This window comes from Mercurialis annua, linkage group LG7 (genome assembly GCF_937616625.2).
Source record: "Mercurialis annua linkage group LG7, ddMerAnnu1.2, whole genome shotgun sequence".
NCBI classification, from domain to species: Eukaryota; Viridiplantae; Streptophyta; class Magnoliopsida; order Malpighiales; family Euphorbiaceae; genus Mercurialis; species Mercurialis annua.
In genome coordinates this window covers 43308025-43321610 of record NC_065576.1, presented here as the reverse complement: position 1 = coordinate 43321610, position 13586 = coordinate 43308025, and the positions used below count along the sequence as shown (strand labels likewise).

At 34.9% G+C, this 13586-nt stretch overlaps 2 protein-coding genes across 2 annotated transcripts; one reads left to right on the top strand and one right to left on the bottom strand.

The window, feature by feature from the left end:
• Positions 1-2676: 2676 nt before the first annotated feature.
• LOC126654939 (uncharacterized) lies at positions 2677-8084 on the top strand. The gene is made up of 7 exons (XM_050348942.2): positions 2677-2907; positions 3075-3224; positions 3879-5535; positions 5708-6652; positions 6722-6916; positions 6998-7054; positions 7529-8084. Exons 2-7 carry the CDS (start codon positions 3154-3156, stop codon positions 7745-7747), a joined length of 3144 nt encoding a protein of 1047 aa, XP_050204899.1. The 5' UTR covers positions 2677-2907; positions 3075-3153; the 3' UTR covers positions 7748-8084.
• A 194-nt stretch (positions 8085-8278) lies between these two features.
• Positions 8279-9539, bottom strand: LOC126656603 (uncharacterized). The gene is made up of 2 exons (XM_050351202.1): positions 9292-9539; positions 8279-9009 (listed from the first exon to the last, which is right to left on the bottom strand). Exons 1-2 carry the CDS (start codon positions 9460-9462, stop codon positions 8665-8667), a joined length of 516 nt encoding a protein of 171 aa, XP_050207159.1. The 5' UTR covers positions 9463-9539; the 3' UTR covers positions 8279-8664.
• Between the last annotated feature and the right edge of the window lie 4047 nt (positions 9540-13586).

Below are 13586 nucleotides of genomic sequence, written 5' to 3'. Positions count from 1 at the left end.
TTCAGAAGCAGATTTTTTTTTTCCAAGTTGAGAAGCAGATCAAAGTTTCAAAAATTCTAAAGCAGAAATAAAAACAAAAATATGAAATCAACAATACAAATACAATAATAAATTCAAAACAAATTGTTCACAGTTACAAATTTAGAAAATATAAACCAAATCACTAGGAAATCATCTTATACATATGACTAACTTTCAACAATAAATTCACAGCAAGCTTTCTACATCCACCAAAGAAATCAGAAGAGAAATCAACAAACTTCATCTCTTCTGGCGATACATGCAACGCCCGATCTCCACCATATTATCATCATCCGATCTTGTTTGGTCTTCACTGGTATACACGGGTGGACAAAACCCATGAGACAACGGTCGGCGATAATAATGAAATAGTAGGGTTTAGGTTCAATTTAGGATAAAAGAGAATAAGAGAAGGAAATAGTGGGTGAGAACATGAATTTTGGTGAGGGTGAGAATGAGGGAAGAGTGCGGCTGGGTAAATTATTAGGGTTTTGGGATTAAAAGACTATATATAGTATTATATAAAAATGACTGAAATGACCTTCCCATTAATTCGGGTTTTTCGGTTCGGTTCGGTGACCGAACACTAAAACCAAACCGAAACCGAAAACCGCAAATTTAATAAATACAAAACCAAATCAAACCGTTTTAATCATTTATTTTTCGGTTTGGTGTTTTTCGATTCGGTTTGACTCGGTTTTTCGGTTCGACTCGGTTTTTGCTCACCCCTAATCTCAATTACTAGCGACTTTCTTTGTAATGGTTTTGATATACCCTTCGAGATTTTTTTTTTAAAACGCAGAGTCCGACACAAATGAAGATTGTAAAACACGCCCCAAAATTCAGCTTCAAAAACTGATCCCTCATTTTTCAATATAATTATTAAATATGTACGAATATGATTTTATGAGATAAGTTTTCATACCACTGTTTTTGACTTTTTATGTTTATAACTCATCCCTCTCTATTTAATTCCTTCTTTTTCAATTCTTTACTGCATGATTCTAAAGGGTGAGCGGACGATTACCTCTTAATTTTAATCAAAAAGTTATCGTCTTTTCGTCTCCATGCATATTATCTAGTTAATTCTTTTTAATGAATATCTAGTTATAGTTTTAATTATTTTATAATAAATAATATTTTATTATAGAGATCTATTTGTGTTGTTTGGTATATTTTCTGATATGGTTTGATAATTTTTATTTGTGTGGTTTAAGCCTAATTTTATTTTGTTCAAGATTATATTTTTTTCAAACTTCAATTGTAAGTTTCTTGATGAATCAATACAATGGTCATATTATTAAAGGAAGAATAAAACAAGTTAAAATGAAAATACTAAAAATGTAAATGATCCATAAGTTCTTTTTTCATTTTTTTTAGAATATTATTCGGTTAAAATTTCATTTTGAAGTATATTTTTTTTTTCCAGTTAGATCAGTTGTTTGATCGGGTGTGTTGTTTAATTTTTTTTATAACAATTGATTTATATTGTATTTTGATGATTTTATCAATATAATAGATCCTAAAATTATTGTAAAATTTAAAAAATTTAAACTAGAATTTAGGAAAAGAATATTCTAATTTCTTCATTTTTTAAAGCAGAAGGCGGTAATCTTCGGCTGTTAGCCAAAAAACATCGTCCTTTAGTCTTTACGTTTATATGCTTTTTTTTAATAAATTGTCTTTGAAAATTTATGTGTTGTTTCAGTATTTTGATTATATAAATTACTGTTTGATAAGTTAATTTTTGGTAATTAAGGTCAAGATTATTCAGCGTCCTTTCAAATTATAAATTCAATTTTTGGATGAATCAAAATTATAGTCGTATCATTGAACTATAGTGAAAATAGAGCATGATAAATATAAAGAGTCAAAAAATTCACAACACAAAAAAAAAAAATTATTATCGCCGTTAAAAATTCATTTTTAACTTTATGTTTGTTCTTTCATTTTCTCTAGCAGATCAACTATTCAGTCTATTTTTTTTTTCCAAAACTATGAATTAGATAAATAAAATAAAGTTTACAAATTGACGAAAGTCGTACTAACAAAATCTAATCATATAAACTTTCAAAATGCAAATCAAAGCTAAAATTAAAAATACACATAAAACTTATAGAAAACAAGCAAAAGTTAATCGAAAGAGTATAATCTAAACCGGAATCCGCTAAACCTAGCACATTTTCAAGAGAGCGGGGTTAGATCCATAAATTCATCCGATTTCGCCTTTGAACTCGCTTGCTCTCTACGTTCATCCGCATCTTCAATAATTCCCAACAAAGATAGAATAAACAAACATCATACCCACATCAAAATTGTTTGGATCATCAAAGTTTGAATATAAAGTTCCAACAAACACTAAATATCTATGAAATGATCCAAAAAATTCGACATGCAATAACAAAAACCATCCTAAAAAAATTAATTCAATCAAAAAAAACTCCAAAAAGAGAAATTTATTGAATAAAGGGGTAGAAAAGAAAATAGAAAAACAAAATACTATCTCCATTCTTAAGAAAAAGAAAATAATATACTTTTATTAAAATAATTGTCTTCATCATAATTAATTGAAGCTACATTTTTAATTTTTTTAAAACATCACCTGATCCATATATTTTACTGCTGCGTTATTTTATTTTGGCTAATCCTCTGGAAAACCCCCCACCTTTTACCCCCTTTTCATTTGCACCCTGACGTTGTAAAATCGCCAATTTTACCCAAATTCGCACCTTTCATTGTCAATTCCACCCTAACTTATTTGGGCACGCGTTTTTTGCCACTCTGGCATACACATCAGCGTTTTTCTTGCAATTACCTTAGTACCCTTGCTGATTAGGACTGGTGGCTACGTCTAACCATGGTTGGTGTATTGATTATTGCAAAACGGTGAGTTTTAAAAATTGCCCTAAAATTAAACCCTTTTACCATTTTTTTGAATTTTTACCATCTTTTTTCTTAGTCCGCCGCTTTCGTCATTTCTCTCTTTTCTGCATCCTTTCATTTCCCTCGTTTTTTCATCCTTCCATTTTCTTCGTTCATTTTACTTCGTCCAGTTAGCTACTCACTACTCCTCGAAGATGATGCTAGCAGTCCACCATCTTTCTGCGTGTTGAAGACAGTGAGCAAATCATAATGGTTAAATCAAAAGGAAAAGAACCAGCATCGGGGGGAGTCGATAAGGGAGGATGGCCGAAAAACTACAGGTAAGAGTTCATCTTCTCTATCTTTTCCAGCTTAATATGGTGCTAATGTTAGTACTTATAAAAATTGATTATTAATGGCAGTTACATGTTTAAATTTTGGATTTTGACGCTTTAAATAAAAGTTTCGATTTTGGTTAACAAGTTGCAGTGATTTTAAGGGTTTCGGGTTGGGTTTTAAGGTTTTCAATTAAAGTTTCAGTTTTATTTACCAAGCGTTATTGATTATTATGGTTTTGGGGTTTCAAAATTAGAAGTGAAGGAGACAATAACAGTCCTATAGCTGTTAGTATTGTGTTTGTTAGGGTTTGTTAATTTGTGTTTGGCAGTGAGTATCATGGTTAAATGTGAACAAATTTTGAGATAGTTAAATTTTGTTTGTGTCTTGTTCAATTCCTATTTCGACAAATTAGGGATTTTAGGGTTATGTAATTGCAGGTTCAAGTGACTTGAGTTGTTAAACTGAGTTTGTTACTGGGTGTTGTTAAAATATGTCTATGTCTAGTGTTAATGTTGAGTTTGTTAGGATTTGTAGTTTACGGTTTATGATTGCAGTATAATAATGCAAGGATTTGTTAATGTTGAGTTTGTTAGGATTTGTTTGGATTTGTTTTTTTTTTTATGCTTTTTTGTTAATGGTTTCATTTTTTTTGGCAGACCACCATGTGAGGTCTATGTCAATGTGGAGTTCATTCCGGGAGACCCTATAACAGTCAATGGAGGAACAGTACTGCAAAATTACTGGTATAGAGATGAAAATCTGACATTTGAGGACATTGCTAAAAGGGTTCGGGATATGGGATATCCAGAGGTTAGTCGAGTCGGGTACTATAAGCCGGAAGGGGATTGGCACACTGTAACGATGGTGAAGGACGATGGAGGCATTAGCCAGCTGTTCGATGAGGGATACGCCTTTGGATTTGTTAAACTGTTCATTGAGTGCAACTCACAAGAAGAGTTTGAACACTTTGACAGAGACGAGACTGTCACAGATGCAATTTTGAATTATGAAGCTGATATGGAGGCTGAAACATCTGCTGACTTGGAGGTTGGAAACCAAGAGGGTAATGGTGAAATGGAGGCTGACGAAGAAAGGGATGAATCTGATTTCACTTTCATTTGTAACCCTGAAGAAGACACCGATGATGATAGTGTTAGTGAGGGTGGAACAGATTTTGACGAGGAGTATCGTAATGCAAGGGTTAAGAAGAAAAACTCAAGAATATCTGATTTTGATAGAATTAATGGCTTAGGATTGGATGGTATGTTAGATGCTCCGGGGGGTGTTTGTAGTCATAATGGGAAGTATTGGGAGGGTGGGGCATCCGGGAATTTAGATGCACACAAGGATATACAAGACAAAGAGAGTGACGATGGCTCTGACTATGCTGATACAGATGACGGTCTTCTCACCCCATGTAGTAGCGATGAAGATGATCTTGAAATTAGAAAGAAAAAACGAGCTAGCCGGGTGTACTATAACCCTGCGTGTGATCATGAGAAGTTGGAGTGGGAGATGGATATGATCTTCATCAACAAGATGCAAGTTAAAAACGCTGTTCAGCAATGGGCAATCTGTCGGGGGCATGACGTTACTTGGAGAAAGAGCGAGCGTTTACGAGTTGAAGCACGCTGCAAAGCTGGCTGCCCTTGGAGGTTCTATGCTAGTCGAAAAAATTCATGCACCTCTTTTCAAATTATGGGGCTGCAGACACGACACGCCTGTCAAAGAGCAACGAGAAATAGACAAGCTACATCAGATTGGTTAGCGAAAGAGTTCATCAAGAAATTTAGGAGAGAGCCTGGATACTCAGCCCCGTATATGCAACTTGACATCAAGGACAAATACAAAGGACTTATTGTGTCTTTGTCATCGTGTTATAGAGCTAGGACCACTGCTTTGGATGTAATCAGAGGGTCACTTGAGAGTCATTATGCCAACTTTAGAGCATATGACGCTGAACTGAAAAGGATTGACAAAGAAGGCTTATTCCAGTTTTACTTGATAAATGACCCAAAAAATGGAGCTCCAATCTTTCAGAGATACTATGTTGGCTTCTCAGGTTTACGGAAAGGATTCAATAAAGGTTGTAGGCCTGTATTGTGTGTCGATGGCTGTTTCTTAAAGACTTTGATTGGCGGTTGCCTTTTAAGTGCTGTTGGACGAGACGGGAACAATCAAATGTTCCCCGTGGCATGGGCAATAGCGGAGGCGGAAAATGAAGAAACGTGGACGTGGTTTATGGAGTTGCTGATATCAGATCTTGGGTTTGGAGATGGGGTGAATTTGACTCTAATTAGCGACCAACAAAAGGTAATTAAATCATTTTAAATGTCTTGTTTAATAAAATAATTTAAAATAAGTATTGTATCAGTTGCATAACATAATGGCAACAATTGCATATTCTTTATATATGAGGTTAGGAATTTAGATGCAGTTGCACATTGCTCTCACTGAATTGTTTATGTATTTGTGTCTTTCGCAGGGACTTAAAAATGCCATAACTAATGTGGTGCCGTTTGCAGAGCACCGTAATTGTGCCCGTCACATTTACGCTAATTGGAAAAAGAAACACAAGGATCCTGAATTGAAGCGAATTTTTTGGTATGCTGTAAATGCGACGAATCTGCCTGAGTTTGACTCTCACATGAAGACAATGAAAAGTGAGAAGCCGGCGGCATTTGATGATTTCATGGGCCAGGTTCAAAATGTATTCTGCAAAGCATTCATTAGGCCCCATGCAAAGTGTGATGCTATTACTAGCAATTTAGTGGAGACTTTTAATGGTTACATTGCCAAGGCTAGGCAATTACATCCAATCCACATGCTCGAGGAGATTCGAACTTCTTTGATGGCGAGAATGTACCAAAAATCAGAGTTGATGGAAAAACATTTTGAAGACATTTGTCCAAGGATAAGAGAGAGAATTGATCGGAATCAGATTTCCACAAGACTTTGTGATCCAATACCTGCCAAAGGGGGAGCATTCCAAGTGAGTTGCGATAATGATCAATTTATTGTGTGCCTCAAGACAAAGAGTTGCAGCTGCAGAGCATGGGATATAAGCGGTATTCCTTGTGCCCATGCTCTTGCTTGCATAAACTTCATGCGTTTCGACGTGTGTGATTATGTGGATGGGTGGTACAAGAAGGAAAAATACCAAGAAGCTTATCGATTCTCCCTTCAACCGATTAATGGGATAAATATGTGGCCCAATGTCGAAGGGTTCGACATTCTTCCACCTCCATACAAAAAGCTGCCTGGACGGCCGAAGAAAAACCGAAGGAAAGATCCCGATGAGGAGCCTAAAAAGAATCCGAGATATGCGAGAAAGGGGGTTGCAATGACGTGCCAACATTGCCTTAATGAAGGACACAATAAACGTGCTTGCCCGAACAAAGACCAAGCCCCTGTTGATAGGCCTGCAAAGGTACGTATACATGTTTCGATATGTTATTTTATAACCGCCAATCAAAATGAACGTTCACCTTATTTGCAGCGTGCAAAGGGTAGACCAAGAGGTGCAAAATGGGTTGACAAAACTCCTACGTCCCAAGCTAGTGGAAGTAACCCTTCATCTACAAAAATGAAAAAACAAAGGAGGGAACAATTACTGCAAAGTAGAATTACTGCTCAGAGAAATGCTTCAACACCTGCGCAACGAAATGAGGTGCAAAGAGAGATGCAAAGCCAGGTAACATAATGCATAGCTTATAATTTTTGTATAATATTCAATTTTATCAATTGGTTTTATATGTTTTCTGCTGTTTGGCAGGTGATTCAAACTCATGGGATCAAAATTAACACTCGTTCAGGATTTATTTACTCACAGGTGATATATACTACCGTTGGTTATTTTCAGTTTTGTTAATTTGGTGAAACCAGTCGAAACTGTTTCAATTTCAGTTTTGTTAATTTGGCGAAAGCAATGAAAACTTTATATGTTTTGTGTTGTTTTGTTAATTTTGTTATTTTCAGTTTTGTACAAGGCAGTTTTATTGTTGTTTTGAGACTTACATATTGCTGTTTAGAGTTTTACCTATTGCAGTTTAGCATATTGATATTTAGAAATTTACCTCTTTTTGTTTGATGAGTTTGACCATATATTTAGTTTAGTTAGTGGTTAGAACTGCTTCACTATGTTTGTGTTGGGTAGTTGATGTTTGTGTTGTTTGTGTTGTATAACGTAGAGAGCAATGGTGTTGTATATTTGTTGTTTGTATAGTTGTATGGTTCAGTTTCTAGTGGTATAGTTGTTGTTTGCAGTTGCATTTTCTCATTCTATTTGGTTGTTATGGTAATGCAGCCTGCTACAGCTGATGGAGTGAGGTATGTTAGCGGAGCTGTGGCGACAGCTTCTGCAGCCAGAGCAAGTAACAAACCAGCCACATCCTCTCAGCAAGGATCGACAGCCACACAGGAACCACGACCACCGAAGTCCGTTGTGTATAAGTCAACGGCGTCACAAGCTGCAACTCCTAGAATCGATAAACTTCCAATCATAAAGGGAAAGAAGAAAGCTTAGGAGTCATGAAGAGGGAGTTTTTTTGGTACATTTTGGATATACAAATCAGTGTACGTCATTGTGTATAGCATAGGTGAAGTAAAAACCTTGCTTTTTTGGAAGTTGGTTGATGTAAAGTTTTTGGGTATAGATGTCAGAGTACATCATATATAGCATAGGTAAACTGAAAACCTTGCTTTTTTGAGCTTTAGTATGATACAAAGCTTTGGGTATAGCATAGGTGATAAACCTTGCATTTTTGAGCTTTTGTTGGATGAAAAGCTATAGGTATAGCAAAGGTGTTTGTACAAAAACCTTGCTTATATTATTTGCCTCTTTTGAATGTCATTTTCGTGTATTTGCTTATACTAACATTGCTATTACATAATATAACGTTTATTTGAATAATGCAACGATAACAAACGTATAATGATAAAGTATGTCTGTTTTGCTAACTTTACTTATATTTTGAAATCAGAACAATAACAAACGTGTACTTTCAAATTACGTCTACTTGCAAGTTAAATTCAAATAAGTTAAAATTACGTGTACTTGCAAATTTCTCCAACATACGTACACTTTCAAATCACTTATACTTGCAATGTCAGTACAGATTCACCTAAAGGTGGAACGACATACTTACAAAAAACCTAACAATACATAGTTACTTGTCCATAACATTACACGAACGAAGTTTTGATACACTATTACATAGATTAATAATATTAGTACATCATCCTAACACAACAACCGGCTACATTCAAAAACCTATTTCATACTATACTAACTAGATTAGCAGTAACCGGATGCATTACAAAATCAACATCAGTACATTGTCGAAGTAGAACATCGGCTGCCATCACCCTAACTTCGGCTGCCAGTACCTCCATTTCTTCAAGACCTACAACCACACAGAATACATTCCTACTCCTTCACGATCACATCACATAACAAAACAAAACATAAATGCACAATAACACCATCAAAGCTTTCTTGCAAAACCAGGAACAAGTTTGTGACCCGTCTGTTTTCATTTGCAGTTCCTGATTCTCTTTCAATAGCCTATCATTCTGATCCTGTATGTGTGCAAAAGCAATTGCAGCTTTTTCCTGTGCCGCTTCCAACCTCTTAATTCTATTTGCCATTTCAATAATTTGATTGTCGTAAACTGCAGCCTCATCTTTCAGTACCTTAATCTTGTCCAACAGGATGGTAAACTTCATGTTTAGCTCACAGGGTACCTCGCCATCATACCAGCGGAATGCACCACAGTCTTGAGGTGTCTATTTAGTACATAAAAATATCACAATTCATACTACACGAATTCAAGTACTCATTTTTATCAATTTATAAACAACAAAAGAAATAAAAACCAAAATTATACCTCTGTTAAGCTTAAACTTCTATTGACATTTAATGTAGCTTAAACTTCTATTCAATATAACCTCTGTTAATCTAGCTTAAAAAAACGAAATTTTAACATTGAATTTTTTTTAATAACTGAACAAACCCTACTTCTTAAATTGAACAGGATTACCTTTTTGAATGTAAATTAAAAAACTTACCCTTGACTTCGAGCATCTCCAGAATCTTCTCCCAGGGTTCGTTTTTGTCCATGATGTGTACAGAAGCAACCTTCCATGGTTGCACCTACCGCATTCCCTTGTTGGAGGAAGATTGAAGAGCTCGTCAGTCACATTTTGCAGGGCCCTAAACGACTCAGTCATTGTCGACATTTTTTGCTTCACTTCAACAAACCGCTGTGATTTTAGGGTTTCTAGCGAGAAAAGATGATTTTGAAATTAAAATCGTAGGTTTATTCTCAGCTGTAATGAGTAACTAGGGTTAGGTTCTTTTAATTACATCAGTTAAAATGTGGTAAAAATTAGTCCTAATCAGCATAAGGGTAGTAAGGTAATTGCAAGAAAACGCTGATGTGTATGCCAGAGTGGCAAAAAACGCGTGCCCAAATAAGTTAGGGTGGAATTGACAATGAAAGGTGCGAATTTGGGTAAAATTGGCGATTTTACAACGTCAGGGTGCAAATGAAAAGGGGGTAAAAGGTGGGGGGTTTTTCAGAGGATTAGCCTTTTATTTTTATGCTAACTCTCCTTGTTACTTCCGCCCATCTTTGAAATATTTAGTATTACATATATATGATCAAAATTTAATTTGGACACTAATTCGATTTCTGAATATATATTACCTGTACTTTTATTTTGCTGCTGAGGTGGAGATTATGCGTGTATCCTTCGTTCAAATGAAAAGTGGCAGCAGTGATGTAGGTTCATCTTTCTTAACAGCTCCACGTAGCCACCAATTGAACATTTTCTTGAAACATAACCCAGGAAACTAGAGCCGTAAATGAACCGAGTTGCTCACGAACAGTCTCGTGTTCAGCTCGATAGATATTCAATCTGTGTTTGTTCGAATTTCGAACAAACGAAACAAAGCTCGAATTAATTAATTAATTCCCATGTTTTTATGAGACGAACTTGAACATACTAGTATTCTTATTTATTTTTATAATAGCTAGTATATAAACTCATTTAATATCATGTGAGCTGATTCATATATAAGTTTGATTATAAGTTCACAAACTAGCTCATATATAAGTTTGATTATACGTTTGTGAACTATTTATATTTAAAATAAATACGAATATTAATTTTTTATTTAACATAAATATTTATATAATTATATTTTAATTACAATTAAAAATTGTGTAATATTTAAATATTTTATAATTGTTATTTTTTAGTACATTGATATTTTAAATAACCGCCGAACGAATTTATCTTTAGATACTTAATAGTTGTTCGTTGAAATTTATTTTTTTATTAATATTCTAAAATAATTAATACCTGTTTGCCAAATTGAATAATATATACTATTTTTAATTTGTTTAGCACTTAAATGAACAATCACGGCCAAATTCATTTAACATCTAAACAAACGAACACATATATGATATGAAAAAATATGAGTTGAACACCAACCGAAATATTATAACACCTTATTAGATAGGTAATAGGTTCATAAATCTTTCATGGACCAAATTTAGGTAAAAATTTGGCCTCTTTAAATAAATACTAAAAAAAAAAATTCTCCAGAATACTATCTCAAAATTTGTTTTTGAAACATACAATTTGTACTCTTTTTTTTTTTGCAAAAATGACTTGTTAATCTCAAAAATATTTTTTTTAATCTCAGAAATACGATTTTGGTTACCCAATGGTATACTAACACCATTGGTTAACCAACAACAAAACTATTATAAATTCAAACCTCAATTCCTATTAAACTAGTTGAAAATTCTATTACAAACCCCTCCACCTTCATCATGGCAATAGCAACCGTCAAATAAAAATTAAATCGTCTTTTCTTAAATCTAAAATTATTGATTAAGCATTAGCTAACCATTTGTTAACCAACAGTGTATTAAAAACAAGATCATTGGTGTACCATTATATACAATTGGTTAAATAGCAATAAAATAACATTCAATAACAGTTAAGTAACGATTTTATTAATAATATATTCAAAATAATTTTTTTTACGAAGTACCCAACGGTTTACCTAATGTTAATCATTGGTTACCCAACACCCAAAACACTACAATTCTCACAAGCATTTCCTTCAAACACTTAGAGTGCAGCTGTGCAACACAAAAAATCGAACCACCATCACATCACTACCGTCGTTCACAATCACAAAAAAGAAAAACAAGAAATGGAGGAGGACCCACAAGGAACGGTGAGAAACCAAAAACAAAAGTAGCAGCAGTGGAAAAGGCGACCTCGTTGGCGGCTACTTCAGTGGTTGCCGCTTCAAGTTCTATTCTCAAAAGACGAACTCGATGGTGGCTGCGACGGCGGAGAGCTTACGTCGGAGATGAGGCGGCGGGCTTGAGAAACGTTATATTCTCAGAGGACGAACTCGATGATGGCTGCGATGGCGGAGGGCTTGTGGCGGAGGCGGGCTTACAACGGCGCAGCAGGAGGTCAACGTTGGACAAGATAGATCTGGCGGCTGTAGATGTAAAGGAGGATAATAAAATTGAGATGATGAAAAAAATTAAGTCCGGCTGAGATAGGATGTTAAAGAAGTAATAATTGTGTTAGGATTATTCCTCGAATTCTAATTAGTTTAGGACTTTAATTTATCCTAATATGTGTTGGATGTTGATTATGTCATTATTAGGTTTGTGTAGGAAAAGGAAGTCTAAATCCTTTTTGGATTTGAACTTCTTATTCCTTTGACCTATTTAGAACACTATAAATAGACAAGCTCATGGCTTGTATAATTTAAGAGTGTGAGGCAGATTAATACGACCAAAGCATTATTTGGGTTTATTGTTGGGTTTGGACATTAGAAAAATCTCTACCGTCCTTTTGTATTCTTCATCTTTTAGTGAATAAAACTCGTTCCTTTGCCCGTGGAGTTATCATTGACGAACCACGTAAATCTTGTGTTTGTTTTTAGTTCGATTCTATATTTTGCCATAAGGTTGATTTCCTAATTTATTTTCTGCTATTCCGCTGCGGCTAATCTCACAACAAGTGGTATCAAAGCGACAGTTCTGATTTGGGATTTATTTGGGAAATTTTCTGATATGGCTATGACAAAATTTGAAATTGAGAAGTTTGATCGCACTAAGAGTTTTGTCTTATGGCAAATCAAGATGCGTGACTGTTTGACACAAGCTGGATTGCGAAAAGCATTATTGGAGAAGGAGAAACTGTTAGAGAAGATGACTGAAGACGAGATTGAAGATTTGGATGAGAGAGCTCTATCTACCATCCGACTATGTTTATCTGATGATATTTTGCGTGAAGTTCTACGCGAAAAATCCGCTTTGGATTTGTGGAAGAAACTTGAAACGCAGTTCTTGAAGAAAAATCTCACCAGTAAACTTGTTGTCAAAAACTGTCTACATATGCTCCATATGGCTGAAGGTACGTCTTTGAAAACACACCTTGGGGAATTCAATTCCATTATAATGGATTTGGAGAGTCTGGATATTAAATATGATGAAGAAGATCTGTCTCTTATGTTGCTTCGTTCATTACCTTCTGATTATAAGCAATTTCGTGAAAATTTAATATTTAATCATGATACGCTTTCTGTTGAGGGAATTAAATCTGCCCTATTTTCGAAGGAGTTAATGGATAAGGAGCTAATGGGGAATGCTAGTCAGATGTCTGATACTGCCTTTACAATGAGTACTAGCATGAAGACAGATTACGATAACAAGTGTCCGAAACACAAAAACTCTACTTGTAATTATTGCAAGAAGAAGGGGCATCTAAAAATTGATTGTTGGAAAAATCCAAAAAGCAAAAAATACCGAAAGCCTAACGTTCAAGCCAATATTGTTAAAGATGAATCAGATGAGGACCATGAAGATGTGTTAGCAGTTTGGAGTAGAGATTCAGGTTTTAGGGGGAGCCGGTTCTACAACCGGTTTAACCCAGAGAACCGGCTTGGTCCAAAAGTGCAGCATAAATCTATAAGTTCAAAATTTTACGCAGATTCGGGTTGTTCATATCACATTTGTGCCAATTTCAATTGGTTTTCCGACTACAACAGAGTTGATAGTGGAGTTGTAGTTATGGGCAATGGTGGAACTTGCAGAATTTTGGGCATTGGTTCAGTCAAGATCAAGATGCATGATGGAAAAGTTAGAACATTCACCGACGTTCGACATGTTCCTAAAATGCGTAAGAATCTTATCTCTCTATCTACTTTAGAAATTTGTGGATATGAGTTTTATGGCAGGAATGGGGTTTTGGATATTGTGAAAGATGATGTGGTGTTATTGAAAGCTCATAGAGTTGGTCGTTTGTATGAGATTGAT

Coding starts and splice junctions, on each gene's coding strand:
- LOC126656603 (XM_050351202.1), bottom strand. CDS start 9,462: ATGTCGACAATGACTGAGTCGTTTAGGGCCCTGCAAAATGTGACTGAC. Junction 9,010..9,291: donor GGAGATGCTCGAAGTCAAGG/GTAAGTTTTTTA, acceptor TGTACTAAATAG/ACACCTCAAGACTGTGGTGC.
- LOC126654939 (XM_050348942.2), top strand. CDS start 3,154: ATGGTTAAATCAAAAGGAAAAGAACCAGCATCGGGGGGAGTCGATAAG. Junction 3,225..3,878: donor GGATGGCCGAAAAACTACAG/GTAAGAGTTCAT, acceptor TTTTTTTGGCAG/ACCACCATGTGAGGTCTATG. Junction 5,536..5,707: donor TAATTAGCGACCAACAAAAG/GTAATTAAATCA, acceptor TGTCTTTCGCAG/GGACTTAAAAATGCCATAAC.